General features: G+C 36.7%; 1 protein-coding gene across 1 annotated transcript in view; it reads left to right on the forward strand.

Moving 5' to 3' along the window:
• loaf (low-density lipoprotein receptor domain containing lost and found) overlaps positions 1–20,506 on the forward strand; it is a 64,224-nt gene that overhangs the window by 39,190 nt on the left and 4,528 nt on the right. Inside the window, exons 2-6 of the mRNA XM_023173157.2 lie at positions 11,460–11,683; positions 11,771–11,915; positions 12,461–12,583; positions 12,813–12,992; positions 19,575–19,851. Of these exons, the coding sequence (XP_023028925.1) occupies positions 11,460–11,683; positions 11,771–11,915; positions 12,461–12,583; positions 12,813–12,992; positions 19,575–19,765 (863 nt within the window). The 3' untranslated portion in view covers positions 19,766–19,851. The remainder of the gene's footprint in view (positions 1–11,459; positions 11,684–11,770; positions 11,916–12,460; positions 12,584–12,812; positions 12,993–19,574; positions 19,852–20,506) is intronic.

Here is a 20,506-nt window from a genome sequence, read left to right on the forward strand (position 1 = left end):
AAAAAGCTCGGACACGTCGATTTCTAATCAAAGGGGGACACCTTTCAGACTAATCAGATTTTTCGTAGTACGCATCCCCTCGGAGGGGTGCGTACTACGTACTAAATAAAGCAATAACTGAAACCCTTTCAGCAGTAATGTAAGGCAATTTTTAACAAATAACAATACACGACCCGTTTAAACAAAACAATCGAACGATGTGCTAATGCGTCCGAGGGGGTGCGTCAGACGCACCCCCTCGGAGGGGGAATAACGAAAATACAACATACTGAATAGAAACTATAATAAGTTTTACAGATGTTATAAACTGGGGATTTTATTAACATTATAAATCTTAATTAATACTGGCTGTTTGATTTTTACCAAAACGACGACGCACTTATTTTTACAGTACAGTTTGTTAAAAAATGAGGTGAATTATAATCTTTCTCAAAAAACATTGATTTATTTATTAATTTTTATTTTGCTCCGTTCAATATTTGGTACACCGAGACACTATATGATTTGGCGAAAGCACAGGGATTTCCAAGGTGATATTTTGGCGAAGGCACCGGTGTTGAAATCAAAATTTGGCGGAGGAACATGCTATAATTTAAGTTTTGAATATATCATACACACGTACATCACAATTTTGTAACTTTATGTATTAGAATATCGACTGTCTACGAGCCATCAGAAATCAATTCAACTTTCAGAAAAACCGTTGATAATCCATAGTTTACAGAGTTCTGGTAAAAACAGGTGAATGAAATAAATGATATTCAAAAGGGAGACTATTTTTTGAAAAGAAAAGTTGTGGATTTCCACATCTTCATACGAAAATATGTGGAAATCTTTCAAACGAAGGGAAAAAGTAGGTATTTTTGAAATGAGTTAACTCTGCTCAAGTCATCGATCAATGTATGACATGATATACATTTGGTCATTCGATTAAACCCCAGCCAGAGGAATCTTGTTTTAATTGAAACATAAACCCCCGAAGATATGCCTCCACCCTCAAGGCATTATTAATTAGAGGATGGCGCAGAGAGCATAACTTTTCGTTATTTCGACAGTGGGTTATAGGTAATAGGGTTGACATGAATATGCAGAAGGTATTAAAATTCCGAACTGATTTCAGATTTAATTAAAAGCGTTCGCTCTCTGGTTCCTCAACGACGAATATTGGAGAGTACATCCTGAGATATTACTTAGATGTTGCAAAATAGTGGATCCTCACACAGATATTTTTATTTATTTTTCTTCCGTTCCGTCCATTTTTTGTCAATCACCAAAACTTGAGATGATCTGCTTGATCTATCTATTCAACACGTTATATCTTCATATCTAAATAACACTTGCTTGGAAGATTTTCGTGATTTGAAACATTCCACAAACCATCCCATACGGGCATTGTTGCCTTAAGACTTTTCCTATAGTGCTTGCGTTTTGGCCTTGAAAATATCCATCGTCAGAAAGTGACTTTCAGAAAGAACAAGTTTATCAAACAAATTATTGTCAACATCGGTTACAAGATAGATATTACTGACTCCATTCCTTCAAAAACAATGAAGACTGAACTTCATTATCGGATAGAGCAGTGGTTCAGGTTCAAAACTTCATGAATAGTATTTAAGTTATCCTTATTTATACCACAGATACTTTTTCTAGGTACCTGCGACTCAAGTGTTTCAAATTCATTTCACCAAAGGTTCCGAACAGTCCAACACAAATTCAAAACATCATATTGGCCAAACGGGAAGCTTATTTCCGAAAATAATGAAAGAACATAGCAATAGTTTGTTGAATTTAATTCTTTCTCTTTCTTTTCTAATGTGGAAACTAGCAATTTGAATCTTCAATTAGTTTATTTTTAAACTCTAGTGAAATATTTAGTCATTAGGTAGTTGAAAGTTACTATCTAGACGTTATTTCAACAATAATTGAAATACTTTCTGTCTGATTCCAATTGTTATCATTTTTGGCCAGGTTTTTGCACGAGAAATCAATTAATCTATTTTTATTTCTGCTGTTTCCTCCCAATTTTTTCCAGTTATATTCAGGAACATGTCTTGTTCAAATAATCAATATATTCGGGTATAACTTATATAAGTATATCTGTGATTTCTCTCAACAAGTTAAAAAAACACAATTTTGAAAAAAATCATCAGAATCGGTGCTGTAGATGAGGACTTTTGAGAAAAATACTTAGTTGACTCGTGTGTATTTCAGGGTGGGGTATTAGGAGTAACATATCAAAAAACAAAATCGTCAAATGAATTCAGAATTCAAAAATTTCGTTTGTCGAAATTTCATTTTTATGTAGAACTGAATAAAATGAAATTTCTAGCATATTCAAGAAATTAATACTATTGGATATATTGATTATTTGAAATGTATGCGAAATATTTCTCGTTTGATTGAGCTTTTCATAGTTGAGGATAAAATTACCACAGAAGGAAAAACGCGAAAAATACAATGACAAACGTTAGAAAATTATTTGTGTTATTTGGCGAAAGAGCAAGGATCACATATTTGATAATTTGGCGGGAGCGCAGTTGGCGAAAAACAAGTAATAATTCTTGATTTCAAAGTCATAACTGAACCTAGTTTAATGTTCTGATAACCAATTGAGGATTCTGAATCATACATTGCATTTTTCGATGTATCATCGATATTTTTCAACAATTATGTTTATTTTTCTAATTTTTAGTAGGACATTTAATTTAATTTCGATGAGGGTTGGTAAGTAGGTAGCTGGGTTAGTAGAAAGAGGAATAATTCGCATGCTTCTGCAACTCGCAAGGGTTTACCGTGGCTCACACTTGTGGATTCAATCTTTAAATCATTGCAGGTTCCTTCGCCAAACTTTCAACACCACTGCCTTCGCCAAACTTTCAACACATATACCTTCGCCAAAATAACAACACCACAAATGCTGTTCTTTCGCCAAATTTTCAACAGTGAAACCTTCGCCAAATACTGTTACTATAAACACGATTCTTTCGCCGAAATTTTAACGGTAGTGTCTTCGCCAAAATACTTCTGTTGTAAACCCGGTTCTTTCGCCAAACCACGCAGTTGATTTTTTGCAACCCAAAAATGGTAAAGCACGTCCAATATTTATTCGTTTTAGGCACAGTTTTCTTGATGAAATTCAAAATTGAACTGTGCTAATCACACCCTCTGCTATGACAGATACAACTGAATGGTGAATACAATTTATTGAACTTGATGTGAAAATAACTACTTAAGAAATCTATATTCTTGGTGAGCGCAAAAGTTTCTGGTTATGTAATAAAAGATCCCATTAACTTTACGTAAAGCATTGAAAATGTAGAGCTCACTTAGTATAGACACGTGTTGCGTTTTTGTTAAAGAATTATCACTATAACCACTTATTTTGGAGACGATAACAATGCTGGCAAATTCAATTCGAAACAAGAACTCGTTGAATGCTCAATTGCTCTATTTCCAGATCGAATCTACTTCGGAAATCCGTTAGAGTCCCTCGGGAGCCCTTGCTTTCCCTGCCCAAACAGATAAATTGACCCAAACTGCTCTGGGAAACTTGAAAACGAATTTTCCTCCAATCTTTTCCATTTAGGAAACAATGAGAAGAATTCCGGTGGAATATTTGTTCAGGGTATAGTGAGGTACTTGATTGCTTTCTGTTTTCTTAGGATGATGGAAAGACTCGTTGGACCGCAAAGTTGAACTTGAGGGGAGTTGATTGGGGTAGTTGAGGAATACGAGGGTTGGAATTGGTTTTGGGGGGGTAGAAAATGCGACTATGGGCTACCGGTTGATACTCTATAGGTCTGAATTTGTAGTGCATTATTTGTTTTTATTTCATGAATGGAAATGAAAGGAGTTTATGCATGTGCAACTGTCCTGACAAACTCAACACGTCTCTTAATTCGTTGAGTTTGTGACAAGATGGAATTATTCTCATTGCCAGTATTTCCATATCTTGAAGCCTACAATTTCAACGGTTTTTGCCAGTGTAGCTAGTTTCAAATACCTACCGTTGCCTCTGGAACGTCAAGCACTCCGAATATTCAAAATATACATACCTGTTGAGAACCGAAATAATCAAATCACTGCCTCAGCCTCAATTACTCCTTCACCAGCTACTTCCGACGCGAAACAAGCCGTACAACACTCTGTATATTCCGCTCCGTTGGCTTTTATAACGCTTCGCCCCATTTACTCAAGCTGTAGGTGAAGAAATGGGGCGAATCCTAGTAAATACGAAACGTATTCGTCGCAGATTATTTTGTTCTGAAATATGAGCAGGTGGAAAGCGGTATGATCACCAGGGCAACGAGCCTTGAGGATCTGAAGTTGGCTACACGTTGAAAAGGTAGGCAATTTTCTGGGGTTTCTGAGTTGGACGTGGCTAGGAGTTCGATGAGGGAGGTTTACATGGGGTTTGAACTTCTATATTTCCAACTTTGTGTCCGTTTAGTATCATCAACTCCAGGAAGAAAAAATGGAAAGTAAAATTTTCCAGAACGAAACTGCCTCCAGAAGCATTTCTTTACTTTCACGGATTTAGGTGAAATAAATCAACAGCAGTAGCAGAACTCTGTGAAAACATTTATAATATATTCAATTCGATTCGGAATCACCTCTGGAAAAATGTTTTTGGCAGTTATCAACATAGGATATGGATTTTTTACGTGTTTTTTTATTAAATTGTTTCAAACAAATAAAGAAACTTGATATTTTTGAAAAATTTTAATTTTCAATTGTTCAAAATCGTTTTTTTTATATTTCGATTGTTTCAATAATTAGTTGAGAAATAATTTTGCTTTTATAAATCATAATTTACACTTTCAAATAGTTTGACAAAAAAACATTTTTTATTTATTATTTGATTGTTTATTAGTTTAACAATTTGTTATAAACATATATTGACCAACGTCAAGCAGGAGCAGAAGCAGAAAAAAATTATAAAAAACTCATTCCAGAAGGGTTCCTTCTGGAATGAGGGTTCCTTCTGGAATGGATAAAATCTTTTATGGAAGATAGGAAAATGGTAGTGACTGTGAATAATGCAGTATCTGATATTCAAGATATTATCCTTGGGGTACCACAGGGGTCCATTTTAGGCTCACTGCTTTTCTCCATCTATATAAATGATCTTCCGTAGTATATAAAACAAGGTTTTATTATCCTATTCGCAGATGACACTACCATAACAGATACCGGAAATACTGTGGAGGAGCTAGAAAACAACATTAATTCAGTCACGGATGACATGATTTCTTGGTGTGATAGAAATCAACTAAAACTGAACGAAAGTAAAACAGTACATTTAAGCTTCGTGTTGAGGAAAACAGTGAAACTCAACAGCATCCAACTTTCGGAAACAGCCAAACTCCTTGGTATGTTTATAGATAAAACCTTGTCTTGGGAACCCCATATCGATTATGTCTGCAAAAATTTGAACCAAGCGTTATTTGCAAGACAGATCAAAGACGTGCTTAGTTTAGATGGTATCAGGACTGTTTACTATTCATTGACGTTCTCACATATGGCTCAAAATGTATCGATGTGGGGTTCTTCCGTGGGCGCAAAACGTGTTTCTATTGTTCAAAAAATAATAATTAGAACTATCTTTATCGACCTTTTTTTTGGGTAATGGTTACCTTCCACAATCTGAAAAAATATAAAAATTATAATGGAGAACTTTATACAAGTGTAGAAGGGCAAACTTTTTAGTTTACCCCGATAAGTTACTGCGTAAAAATCAAAGTATTTTTCACAAAGAAAAATCTTCTATGTATCAGTAACTTGTCGTATTTCACAATTTTGCCTATCCAAAAAAATATTAAGAAATTATACTTATGTTTTACGTTTCGGAGGCCAAAATCTGCCTCCGTCTTCAGAAATGGATAAAAATTCTAATAAATATGCAGTTATTCCTTTTTTGAGAGCTTATTTCTTTACTTCTTCGACAGATGTCAAAGAAGTAAAGCTGAATATCAATTGAAAACAAAAATTCATCAACAATTTTCAGATATTTCATTTTGCAATAGTTATAAAAAATCATAATCAACAAATCAATAAATTTTTATGAACTTTTATCGCAGGATCGTATGAAATATATATATCAAAAGGGTTCCACGAAGTTTAAAATTTATAGGACAACTATTTATATCTTTTATCCCATTATTTATACCAACGGAGATTGGGAAAGAATTTGTCAGCTAACAATCTTTCAAACTTATTGAAAAATGGTGATAAAACTTTTTTCTACAGGACTCCATTCATTCAAGTATTAAGAAGATATCAGATATTTTTTCAAATTCATAAAATGACATTTTATGTCATTCTGGAGTTTTATTCCAACACCAAACCGTTATTTCATCACCTCGACACTTGTTTTGATCACCAGGTGATCATCTTCAAGCAAAGATTAAACTGAGTTTATTCTTCCCGATCACTTGGTGATCGAAACACGGAAGGAAAGCCAGACAGACTGGCGCCGTTATGCGTTACGTAACGAAGCGGTTTAACCTACCATAAAAAGCCATCACTTGAGAAAAAATCATGCAGTTCAGGCTCTCAAACTGCTCTTAAATCTGATGCGATGAAATATAAACTATCAATTGATCCTGAAATAACGTTCAGCCTCTTTGAGACTGAACAAGTGCCACCCTCCAATGATAATATCCAAACAGCAATTGTGATTATGTTTGCGCGAGAAGACACTTATACTCCGTCAGCCAACACGAATCCATAATGGCTTCACCGTTATTGTATTCGATCAAAATTAATGCGTCAATATTTGTTATTGACAGAGTGGATGGGGCCTTTGATGTACGCACAAAAGCTCCGGTTGACCGGAGTGGATGTTCCACGCAAGGCTTTCTATGATAGATGAGCGCAGGGCGTGGAAGGAGAGATGAAAGACGATTGTAATGATAATGGTGTCGATTACAATGATAGACTTTTTATTGAAGAACAGTTTTCCACTAACGGGATCGTTATTGGCATAGATTATTTCTCCCAATACATCTGAAATGCTTAAAAATATCAATGCTACGCCTCTTGTTTTATTGTTCAATTCCCACTTTCGAAATCGGAATTAGACGACACAGTGACGATACGTTAGCTTGGAAGAAACTTTTCGCTGCTTAAGCCCCTGCAATAACGGACAGGAACAGTATCTACCATTGAGTATCTAATACCAAAAAATGTGTTCCAATTGTCTGTTCAATATATTTTATAATGATGCTAGGAAATCCTTGTTACCTATTATGAAATTTCAGGAATTATCAGACCTCCCTAATTTCTCCATTTTCATAAGAAAATGTATCATTCTTTCAAAGAGAGGAAGATTTCAATTATTTTCAGAATGAACGCTTTACAAAGATGTGTAGATAATGCAAAGAAGTAAGTTTCAGACACAAACAGGAAGAAGAAGCTTTTTCGAAACAATTACTTGCATATAAACACTGAATTACACAGCTACTTCTATATGAACATTGAATATAATAAAAAATAAGCACATTTTTGTATTCAGTTTGTACTCAAAACAATCGCTGACTCACTGACCCACTAACTGACTCACTGACTGATTGACTAACCGACTCACTGACTTACTGATTGACTGACTGACTGACTGACTAACCGATTGCCTCACTGACTGACTAACTGACTGACTGACTCATTCACAGACTAACTGACTCATTCCTTGACTGACTGACAGTCTAATTCACTGACTGACTTACCGACTTACTGACTCACTGACTGACCGACCGACAGATTCACTGACTGACTGACCCACTCCCTCACCGACTCACTTACTGTTTCGCTCACTGACTGACTAACTCACAGACGTCATGACTTACTTAATGACTCATGACTGACTGTCTGACTGACTGACTCACTGACGGACTGTACCACTGACCGACTCACTGACTTACTGACTGAGTCACTTACTAAATGAGTGATAAACTCGTCGACTCACTGACTGACCAACTCACTCACTAGCGGAATGACTCATTGACTGACTGTCTCACTCACGTCACAGTGACAGTATATATATTCATACACTTATTTAATTCAATTCCACCTACAGGAGTCTTATTCAAATTGAAAAGTGGATATTTTTAGGAGAAATTAGCTGTTTCTACTTGTTGAAATGTCGAAAAGTTCCAAAGAAAAAAAGAAAGCGACTAATTTCAAAACAATGACTTCACCTGCATAGAAAATGCAATGAAAATACCTTGATGTAACAACTTTGTTGCCTTAGCGTCGTTGCAGCAGTCACTCCCTCGGAATTTCCCTGATAAAAACCCAGAGAATACGTGTATCTCTCGTATTTTCGAGCAATTTGCTCGCTTTCTCATGGCAATGCATAGCAACGCAGAATGGAAATACGGGAAAACAAATCGTGTTCAATGTTTGCAGTTTGTTTTTCGCCACGGCTAGGCAAATAAGGCCTTGTTTGTTTCGGGTGCAGTTTGCATACACTTAAAATTTTCAGTTTTATTGGTATAATACGTCTCGTTGATTCATTGTGAACAACAAAAAGACTATTTAGGTTACTTGGGCTCTGTAGCTGGTGGTGTTTTGTTTTAAACTGGTAGTTCTGAATCAGAATAAACCTGCACACTTCCATTCCACAAGTAACTGCTTCTCATTGCCCGCTTCATTTGAACTTACCAGGGAATCCCATTACGATCGAATATTCGAATTGTTTGTATTTCCACGCTTGATTCGTCAATTATTCGATTCGATCCATGATCAAACCGCATCAGCCGGTCTCATTGGGGAAAATGGATTAATGAGTAACCCTATTTGGGGCAGATTGGGAGCTTATAAACCACAACCGGGTCTATCTACCGGGAAATAAATGAGAGAGTGACTTTGGGAATATACAACTATTATTTATGTTGTCGTGATGATGGTGGTATTCATTAAAGATTTGAATATTATCATTATTGATTGGTGATTTGGGTTGTTTCCAAACTTAATGTTCGAGGTTGTGTATTTCTTTGAAATTGAAATCTAGAATTTTGCTAATTATTTGAAAGCATGGCTGTCGTTGAACGAACGTCTGTTTGGGGACCTTCGTTTTACACAATCTGAAAAATTTTATAATTGTAATGAATAACTTCATACACGCGTTGACTCCAGAAATATTCGATGTACAAGGTGTTCTATGACATCAGTCTGTTGCTATTTCGCCTCTATCCATATTTGTCTCCAAGACGGGTAGCCAAGTACGACCCATTAATTATGGTTCCAGCGAGATATACTTTGACAACCCCGTATATTTTCCAGCAAAGCCACTGGAAACGACTCGAAAGAAGACGACAATAACAGGATCAACTTCAAATATCTGAGTGCTCCACAACGCCGCTCTTTTCATCGTCTCTACCAATAGCCCTTATGAAAGCGAACCTTCGAAGCGTTCCCGATAATTGAACCTTCTCACGGGCTTTTTCGATTGATAATTCATCATTTCTGAATTCCTAATTGAAATCTATTGTGAGTAGCTCCTTCGGCTGTGAAATGACTGGCTATGAATGAAAAATGTCAACTGGAAATTTCTCCTGGGAGGAGGAAGGTGAAGAAGTCTGTCTAGAATTGATTACGAAATGAGCTGTTGAAAGACGTACGGGGTGTACAAAAAACTGTGCAGGCTGAATGGGATAATTAATCTCCATCCTTACATGTATCAACAGGAAATTGAAAACTCATTAAGCATTTACCATTTAAATGAAGAAGAAACATTTGAATTAATGAATTTTTGTCAACCATATAGCACCATATTTCAGTAACCTGATGAGTCTTTATCTACAACCACACAATCAAAACATGTGATTACAATTTTTGGGAAAGAAACGTTTTGGCTTTCGATTTTTTCGTCTTTATACAAAATATGTGATAAGTTCATAAAAAGGAAGTTGAAAATCTAATATAAAAAATTCTTGAAGATGAAATGATATGAAAAGTGTTAGTCATTGATCAAGTCCTATGTGGATAGTACCAATAAAATTATACGCGAATAGAACTCAAAACTGGTGTCGTTGATTATAGAAAATAAAACTATGCAAACCCGATTTCCTCCAACCAATATTGATGATTCCTTTGAAAAATTAGGACGAGCTCAATACTGAACGAGGTTAGATTGAGTAAGCGGTTTTAATTGAATGAAATGCTTAAATACAGTATTGAAAAAACAACTTTTTCAACAGATATGATATTTTGAAATCCTTAGGATGCCATTTAGCCTAAAAAACGCCCCATCAATCTTCCAAAGCATGATCAATGAAATCATGGATGACGTAAAAAGTCAGTTCTTTTTTATGTTTGCCAATATTCCATGAACTTTCTGTATAAAATTCTTTCTATCAGAATTTTTTCCGATTGTGGAAGGGAAAACTTCCCTAAAAAGCTTGAGAAAAAAATTCCGATTTCTTTCACAAAAAGTTATTTTTATTCAACACCATTATCAGTTCTGAATGTATGACATATAATTCGATTGCGACTCTGTGTGAAGTTTCAGCAGGAAACTCAATAAGCTAGACTCGATCTCAACAAGTCTAGGCGCGTCCACATCATCCAGATTGATGGCATCGACGTGATGATATTACGGCCACTTCCTATATTTTTGAAGTCATATTTACATAAGAGGGGATTTTTCGAGATTTTCACAGACAACAGACGGAGGGTGTTGGGAATGCCTAATTTTTCTCTGGCAAAGCAAAGGTGGTGTTTATACGATCAACTCCAATATCTAGAATGGGAAGGATTGCTTATATTATAATGTTTCTGAGAGTTGGAGACATGGAACATACACAAACGTATTCTTTATTGGAAGATGAATTGGAAGATCGTACTGGCTTTGGATAACTGTACATCCGAAGTAGAAGGTATGAATTTGAGGTAGGTATTTTTGTGTAGAATATTCATTTGCACATATACCTAGCCATCGGTATGAGAAGACCAGTGGACGTAAAGTACAATTACGGTAACCAATACAGTTTCAGATATTGCGTGAACAATGAATGTAATTTTCATCTCAGTATTCTGTTTGTTATAGATTCATACAAGTAGAAGACAATTTTTTCTCATCAATTTCCTGATGAGAGGGAGTCATCAAGATTGCGAAATACAAGCTGGTGAAATAAATGTACCAGCATTTTTTAAAACCTGCTTATGGACACTTCCAAAAGGGCACAATTCAAATCAGATTCGCACATTTTTGTATTGATCGAAAAACGATGGAAACGAGTTCCCCAAAATTCAATACCGTACTCAAATGAACCACGAAAATGGATAGAATAAACTTATTTAGAACTCGAGTATTTGTATTAACATTAATGAATATTAGAGCAAAGTTGCTCTGTTATGATGAGAGTTAAGCTGACTTACATGGACCTCCATATCAAGTTAACTATTGATGTATATCCCTAGAAATCCAGTCCTGAGTTCATAAATTTTATTTGTTTCAGACTCAATGCAATCACTCTGCAAGAACCACTTTCTACAAAACCTCTACCGCAAAATAGACGGCGCCCTTCTCTGGTCGCAGAACGAGAGAAATTTGGACTGCATCATAACGTTTCAGACGCATTCCATTCTTCAGAGATTCATGCTCCGCTTCGACTTTCTTCAACTCGACTGCAATGACCATCTGTACATTTACGATGGCGCTCATGCAGTTGGGACATACAAGGTGGGTGGAATCCGAAGTTTTCAATTGAAATCCAGTCTGTTTTATGTCTGTGTTGTCAAAATTTATATATTTTTTTATTTGTTGTAGTTCGACTTGACCTGCAAAAACACGAAGCAGAATTTGGGAGCAATGTTTACTCGCACCAACTACGTCACACTAAAATATGTAACGGATGCCTGGGGAACTGACTCCAACGGTTTCAAGCTCGTCATTACTGCTGTCAAAGATCCCAGTGAGTACTGTTACGTTTTTTTCAATGCCCGTACAATGTTCGTACATCGTCTTTACAACGTCCGAATGAAGTCTGTACAACATTCGTATAAAATCCACACAACGTCCACGCAATGTCCGTACAATGTTCGTACAACGTTTGTACAACGTTCGTACAATATCCTTACAATGTTTGTACAGTGTTCATATGATGTCTGCACAATATCCGTATGGAATCCGCATAACGTTCGTACAATATCCGTACGATTTCCTCACAATGACCGTACAATATCCGTACAACGTCTATATAAAATCCATATAATGTCCGTACAACGTCCGTATCAAACCCGCATCGCATAACATCAGTACAACGTCTGTATAAAATCCGCCCAACGTTCGTACAATATCCGTACAACGTCCATCTCAACGCCCAATCGATCACAATTTGTATTTTACATTTGTAGCCGACGTACTATTATCTACCAAAAGAATATGAATATGACGACATAAGTTGAAAACATTTTTAGTATTTGTGAAACACTCCTTGACATGTTGTTTTCTTTTTAGAGCACTCCTGTACAGAGTTTCGCTGCAACCTCAGGGAATTTTGTATAGCCACAGAACTTGTCTGCGATGGAATCAACCATTGCGCTGATGGATCAGATGAAACGTCCACAACTCTTTGCCAAAGTGAGTACTGACAAACTTATAGATTCTATGAAAATGTACATAATGTTCATTAATTAACATATCACATTTGGTTCAACAAACAGGTAAATAAAATATCGAATTTAATTGGCATTCACTGAGATTTCACAGTTCATAATAGACTCATGAAAACGGATGAAACTTCTGAAACAACCAATAATTCACGCCAGTCATCGATCTCACTTGTAATTGCTTTTTCCTTCTTTTGCAGACAACGAGACGGGAACCATCCTCGGATTGGAAGTCACGTGGTTCGTCGTCGTAGTAATTAGCACGCTGTTGGTCCTGTTAGTCCTGATCGTCGCCGTTTCCATCTGTATTTGTCGGCGAGGATGGAACAACGCTAACTCAGGAAACGGGACGATGCAGCAGCAGAATGCAACGTATTCACGTAAGTTCATTAGTGTTTTGTCTGATTATTTCCGGTTACCAGAAGAGTGTGGTGGGGGCTGGGAAGGTTTGTAGACACGTGGACGTAGACACGTGGAGGATGCTTTGGTTAGAGGCGGGATGTCAGTCTTGGAAAATTTACCAATTCGCTTTTGTTTTGTCAACGCTAAAAATGAGATTGACTCAACTTTGTGTGCATTCCTGATGCGTTTCTTGATGCCTATTTACGCTATACAAAGAACCTACCTGCGTATTTCAAGATTCTAGGTTCAGTAGCTTCAGTTGTACGTTAATATCAGAGCAGGCAACAGACAGTAATTTATATTTTTCCTCAAAGATACAATAACTGAAAAAACATGCCAACTGCACTAATTAATGCATAGCTTCAAAAATCTAATTATGTTACCTATAAAGAAATTCGCGAAACTAACACAACCGTCAACGACGTCTGTCCTCACGCCTCTGTCCGCGTTCGGGATGCGTTCTCGGCGGTGGCGTTTCGTTGCTTGGACCACCCCTGCGCCCCTGCGCATCGTCTTCCATCCTCTTACAGTAGGCGCGATAAGTAATGGCTTTCTGAGTCAAGTTATTCTTATCGTGAAAAGTTTTGAAAGATTCGTCCAAATTACTCAGTGTAACAGACAAAGTTTATCTACATTGAATACTTGAAACGACAATTATATCAATTTTTATTCATTTACTTATTTATTTTATTTATTTCATACACTATTCTACAGAATAGGGAATAACAGTGGCATATACTAATATGTACCTACATAATATAATTTGTGAATCTATATAAAAGAAAATAAAGAACGCTCCAGAACTTGATTATTTATGGCGTAGTTGTGTAAATTCAAGTTCGTTTTCAATGAATAAGACATTACATTACATTTGGATAGGTTGAGAGACAGATTATTCTGCCGACATCATGTAGCAACGCGATTTGAATTCATGGCGAGACGTTCGCAATCATTAGAACATGTTATATTGTGATAGAGTTTCTTGTCATCTGCGTGAAGAAGGAAAATGACATCTAAGATATCATTATTGAACATATTGAACAGTAGGGGTCCTAGATTTGATCCTTGTGGTACACCAGATGTTGCTATTCATTCGATAGACTTGAGGCCATTGACTTGGACGTTCTGCTTACGGTTGTAAAACTACGATTAAAAGAGGGTAATTAATTCATTGGATAACTTAGAAGTCGAAAGCTTTTTGATGCCATGGTCAAGTCTGTCGAACGCTTCAGAAAAATCAGTGGTGATGACATCTGTCTGAGACTGACAGTCAATACCCTCTGCAATACTTTGAGTGATTGCTACAAGATTGGTGGCGGTTGAACGTTCTTTCATGAAACCGTGTTGATTGGGGATAATAATGTTGCTGTTTATGTTCATAAGAATTTGACTATTCAAGATGAACAATCTTACGGCCTATATGCTATTCTGTTTCATATAAATCCGTTCAGTCGTTTAGACGTTTAGGCCACTATGAAAAGCAGAAGTTAATTTCATTTGCTCGATACGTCCAACTGATAGACCTATTTCGGGGTACATGTCACATCAAAAAGTCACAACGAAAAATGTTTGTGGTCTGCGAATGTAGCTTCAAGAAGACCGTTATCGAATATAAAAGTTTGGAAGTCCCTGCTGATGGACCGTTCAGAAGCACTAAATTGATCCAAAAGAATAATTGGACGTTGAATTTAGTGACCCGGCCGTGATCAAAGAAGAGCACGATGAAAAATTTCCGAATGAAACACTTTCCAACCGAAGCTGTGGTATGGAAAGTAAGTCCAGGCAGGCAAAAGAACATTTGCAATGATATCCTGTTTTCATTCAGCTGACAGTTTGGAATGTGGATCCCTCTGATTCTCCATTGTCTAGCCCCTGCGCTATTTGTAGAATAAATGAGAAACTCTCAGACAAAGTTTCCCTTCAGAAGAATATGGTAATGTCAACACACAAAACACATTTGCCACTGACTCCAATAAAACCTTCAGCAAACGACTTGAATACCGAACAAAAAGAAACGAGCTTCAGCAATCTTGTTAATAAACTGCTAAACGTATTCGGGAGTTCAATCTCTACAAATTCAAATTGAAAATCACCCCTCCGGCCTAGCGTGGTGGCATTCGCAACCAGAAACAAATTACGCAGAGAAACAAGGGACGACTTTCATTTCCTCAAGGCGTTCTTTCTCGGGCGAATCGAGTCGGAAAAATTAGTGACAGGGAAGCAATAAAGCGTCGTTGACGCAAATACCTGATACGAGTTCATGAACTAGAATGAAATCAGGGAAAAGAATACACAAAAAATTAATTGTTCAATATATTTTTTTAGATCATCATTATCAAATTGATTCAACTCCACCACTGTCCGATCATTTCTATATATGGTTCTTCAGCTTTCTTAAAGAACGTTCCCTGCAAGTGGTCGTCGATGGATAATTCTCGAATACTTTCACTATCAACGCTGGTGTTCCCCAGGGATCCATTTTGTCTTCAACACTGTTTTTATTGAATGTCGGAATAAACCAAGAACCCAATATATTGCTTTGCTGACGACAGCAGCGCACTTGTCTCGTCATTCCATTTGAATTGGACGTCGGCTACGGAGGCACATCTTCACCGGCAGCAGGAGGTTTCATATCTTAATGAGGATCTAGAAGTGATTTTGAATTGGGGTGGAAGTAACCAGGCTTCAATTCAGTGCCAGAAAAACCCAGGCACCGTTTCTCCAAAAAGATTAATGTCTCCGAACCGGATAAAATAATAAATTCGCATTCACCAATGAAGTTGATGTCATTGATGTAAAGAATGAATAGAAGCGGGTCCAAGACACTACCTTGAGGTACACCAATTTCGACGCCTTTTTGGTTTGAATATGTTCCGTTGATTTTAGTCTGTTGAGTTCGACTATAGAGATAACTTTCAAACCATTCAAGTACTAAATTAGGAATTCCATAATATTTGAGTATTTTTGGTAGTATAGTAGCATCAATTGTCTCAAATGCCCTTTTAAAGTCTAGAAACACAGCCACTCTATATTTATTATCATCAACAGCAAGTTTCCATTTGGATATGGAAACTTGTAATGCTGTTTCACATGAGCGTGTAGATCAAAATCCTAATTGGTTCATCATATTTTCATGGATAACATAGAGTATGAAAGCCATAATAATCAGTTAGCCAACAATTTTTTGTCCTGATACAGATACGTAGATGATATCTTGGTATGTTTTACTGGTACAGATAGGCAATTAGGCAAGTTCATTGAATATGCCAATTCCATCCACCCGTCAATAAAATTCACCACTGAGAGGGAGGTAAATAATTCAATAAATTACCTGGACTTAACCATAACGAAAAATAACAATAAACATGAGTTTGCAATTTTCCACAAACCATCGTACACGGACATTATCATACATAATTCCTCCACACACCCGTACCAGCATAAAGTTGCTGCATTCAATAGTATGCTTCACAGATTATTGAATATTCCACTGTCTGATAGGGATTTCCAGAAAGAGCTGAATTTGATCAAACAAATCGCGATTAATAACGGTTATAAGGTAGATATTGTAAGCTCCATTCTTTCCAAAAAACGACAAAAGCAAGCCATGGATCTGGTCTACCCATATTCAAGATGCGATAACGTTAGTTATAAGACATTGACATATATGGGGGAACCAAACAGAAATATTGCCCGTTTTTTGAAGAAAGAAGGCGTAAACGTAGCTTATAGAACGAATAGTAACCTAAGTAAATTTATTAAAAACAATAAGGACAAAACTTTGGTGTCGGATAGATCAGGAGTATATAAGCTGACTTGTGGCTCTTGTCCAAAACTGTACATTGGCCAAACAGGAAGAACATTTGTCCAACGAATTAAAGAACATAGGAGTAGTTTTGTAAATAGAAAGACCAATTTCACATTTGCAAACCATCTTTTAGCAGAAGGACATGAGTTCAAACATGAGTAGGAGGTGTTACATTTAGAAGAGAAGAGTTTGAAACTTAATCTTCTAGAATGTTTAGAAATCAATAGATTCAGGAATTCGGGTAATTTACTGAATGATCAATTAGAACTCAATAATTATCTGTTACTGAATATATTTTTTCTAATGTGAAAATGGAACATAAGTGCAGGTAATTTAATTCATTAGAAACTCAGGTAAAATATCAGCTACTTAAAATTCAGGTACTTCGTTTACAGGTACTTTGATTTCAGGTACTCCATAAACTATATATATATTTAGTATTGAATGTGTAGAATTAGTTGAAAGACACGCCAGATGAAGCCATTGTATGGCGAACACGTGTTGCGTTTTTGTAAAACAATTTAGTGAAAATCTCACAATAAAGTGTTTTTGGAATACGTCATCATAATCAGTTTATTACTTTCAATGAAATATATTGTTCATGTACCACAGTTTCAATCATTTTTTCAAGGGGGACCGAAAGAAATCTAAGAGATTTCTGTAATGTCTACTTTTTGTGTTTTGGGGTGGTTAAGTGTTTAGTTAAGTAACTAGACTAGTGATGAAGATTGACTATGTTGTGTCTCACACGAAGCAGAACTTTATACACGGTCTACATTGAACATGCAGCAAAAATTCAAAGAACTATTCCTTGAACTATTATTCTAAGGATGAGGCGCTTTGTTTCGAAGATACGGAGTGAAAAAAAATTCGACAATAACAATTTATTACACCAAAAATTACATGGAATGTTTCTTAATCTATAAGAACTGTTGAAAATGACTACCCCCCGCTCGGATCCAAGAATCCAATCTTCTCATCGACTCTGGAACTCTTTGAACCATCTTTTCTGGTTACACCCAGTAAATTGAATGTCTGCAACTGTTTATTGTAATCGGAATGTTGAGAATACCAACGGTATTTTTAGATTTTTTTATTACTAGGTAAGTCCAGTGTTGTAGTTAGTCTATACTTTTTTGTCGGCTACGTTAATAACTTTAATAAAATCAAAATTGTGATTGTCGAAATTTTTTTTCTTCCCCTATAATAATCCATGGCCGCATGTTTAAGAAACGCCCTGTTTAATAGTCAAATCAATTCCTATTTTTATTAGCCATAAATCATAGAAGTGATGAAGGAATCGTTAATTACCAGAAATATTACCAGTAAATTAACGATATTAAAATAAGCCTACAATATACATACTCATGTTTATATACATATAACACGTAGACATATATTGAAGACTACCCGATATCGACGTATTCTCAATTCGATTATTATCAATGTCAGTTATATCGAAAACATGTACTATAGTTAGCTCATTCAATTCTATCGCATCAGATGTCGAATTAGAGTACAGATTTCAGCTAAGTGCTTTATTGAATATGTGATACGTATTGAATGGATCAAATTGAGTCTATTGCATGAAGCTCTGTCAAATGTTCCAACAATAATTGAGAGGTTACCATTATTTCATCATGAATAATAATATATTTATCACTGTCAGTACCTCACACTGATCTAGAATGTAAATTTCTGAAATGTGAACATGGATTAGTATAAATATTTGATGTTATCAAAGTCAACAGAATTCACGTTTTGTTGAATCCATCGGCAGTGAGCATGATCCTGAAATAACATTGTAACACAGTTTGAGGAAGTTGAAAACTTCATTGCTGTAGCGGGGGGGGCGGCAGTTCCATCACATTTAGGATTATACTGGTTGTCCCAAAAGTTTTGTCCGTTTTAAAGACATGTGTGTTTTTAGCTCCATATCTCAAGAAGAGAATGTTGTACTCTATAATATTGTCGCAATTTGATACTCGCTTGGCTTATTAACGAGAGGATTCTATTCGCTGTTTCACTGACGTCTATCAGAAAACAACTACTCCCCTAGCTAATACCATGATGGGCGTTGAATTATATCCGACAGGCGTCAGTGCAGGAATCTTCACAGAAAATATCCTGCATATGCAATTGGCGATACAACTGAAAGTCGACCTTCAATTTTAGTAGATGAACAAGGTGGTTTTCATGACACTGGAAATTCAACTAACAGAAGCAAGGTATAACGGTCGAAATCACACGCAAAACGATCGAAAACATGTAACATCCGTAGTCGTTAATTGAAACGGGTTACTTTGTTACTTAGGGGCTAAATTATGGGCTGCCGGAACTCAGCGGAGAGGGATGGTGGGTAAATATAAGTCCACTTGGTCGAAACGGTCGAAACAAACGCGAACGCGTGCGTCTTCGATTGTTTTGCGTGCGTCTTCGATCGTTTTGCGTGTGTTTTCAACCGTTATACTTTGCTTCTGTTAGTTGAATTTCCAGTGTCACGAAAACCGCCTTGTTCATCCACTAATTTTGAAACGGACACACAAAATTGAAGGCCTTCGTTAGCTTCATCTAATCCCGAGCGCACACGTTTCATGGTGACGAAACCAATCGATTTGTGTTTCAGATATTACAGTTCAGAGTAGACTCGAATACGGACAAAATTTTCGAAACAAACCGATACTATACTAATACTCCAATACATTTACCAAACCGCAATCATCCCCAGAAACTAACCCCCTTTTTTTTCTAGTTCAACAGATGTACGGCTCGAACGGCGCCATGAAGCCCAGTTCCGGCAGCATGACGACGCTGACGGCGACGGGCGGCGTCGGTGTCGCGACGAGCGTCCAGCAGCCGGGAAACTGGTGCCACCCTGCGGGCCCACTCGGGTTCCGCCTCAGCACGCCGGCTCGGGCCCGCCTCTACTGCCTGGCAAAGTGAGACATGCGCCGCCGCCGGCCAATGGCGGCGCCGACGCGGATCACGTGTCCCAGAGCCAAAAGGACGAGTGGTTCGTCTAGCAGTAGGTAAGTCATGCTCAATTCGATCATAGTTGGCATATCGTTGATAATGAGACTTCAAAATTCCAGTCAGTGACTTGAGGGGTTCCGCACGGTTCTGTTTTCCGCCCATTGTTGTTTCTGATGTACACAAATGATTTATGGAAAATGAGAATTAGACTTTTTGATGTTTTTATAACACTTTTGTAACCAACGTTACTGCAGTTTCGTCCTACTAGGACATCTTCAAACAGATTCAATAACATTTGATACACTGTTTGGAACTTTTGGTGTAGTAATGAATAAAGAGACAGGTATATCTGATAACCAAAAAGATTATTTCCACAAGCTATTTGGTAAACTATTAGATATTGGTCCACCATCGTAACCATAATATTATTATGTTACCTTATTTCTAAGCTCTCATAGGCAACTAGACGCCTGTTTTCGTAAACTGATCTAACTAATCCTAACGAACTAAAGTCTATGGAATGGTTCTATTGCAAAACATGATAGGCGATTACTGATGATTTTTCTGGTCTTTCAGAACTGAGATATATCATCATTTTCACCTGGTCTGGAAGATCTTTCATTTTCAGTATACCGTTTTGAGGAATATTGGCCACATTAAAAGTTAAATATTCTGTAGCGAAGTTAGGTTCAATTAGTTCAGTTTAAATGA

This window comes from Leptinotarsa decemlineata, unplaced genomic scaffold, assembly GCF_025532065.1.
Source record: "Leptinotarsa decemlineata unplaced genomic scaffold, Ldec_3_MD MMD2_P_RNA_scaffold_5, whole genome shotgun sequence".
NCBI classification, from domain to species: Eukaryota; Metazoa; Arthropoda; class Insecta; order Coleoptera; family Chrysomelidae; genus Leptinotarsa; species Leptinotarsa decemlineata.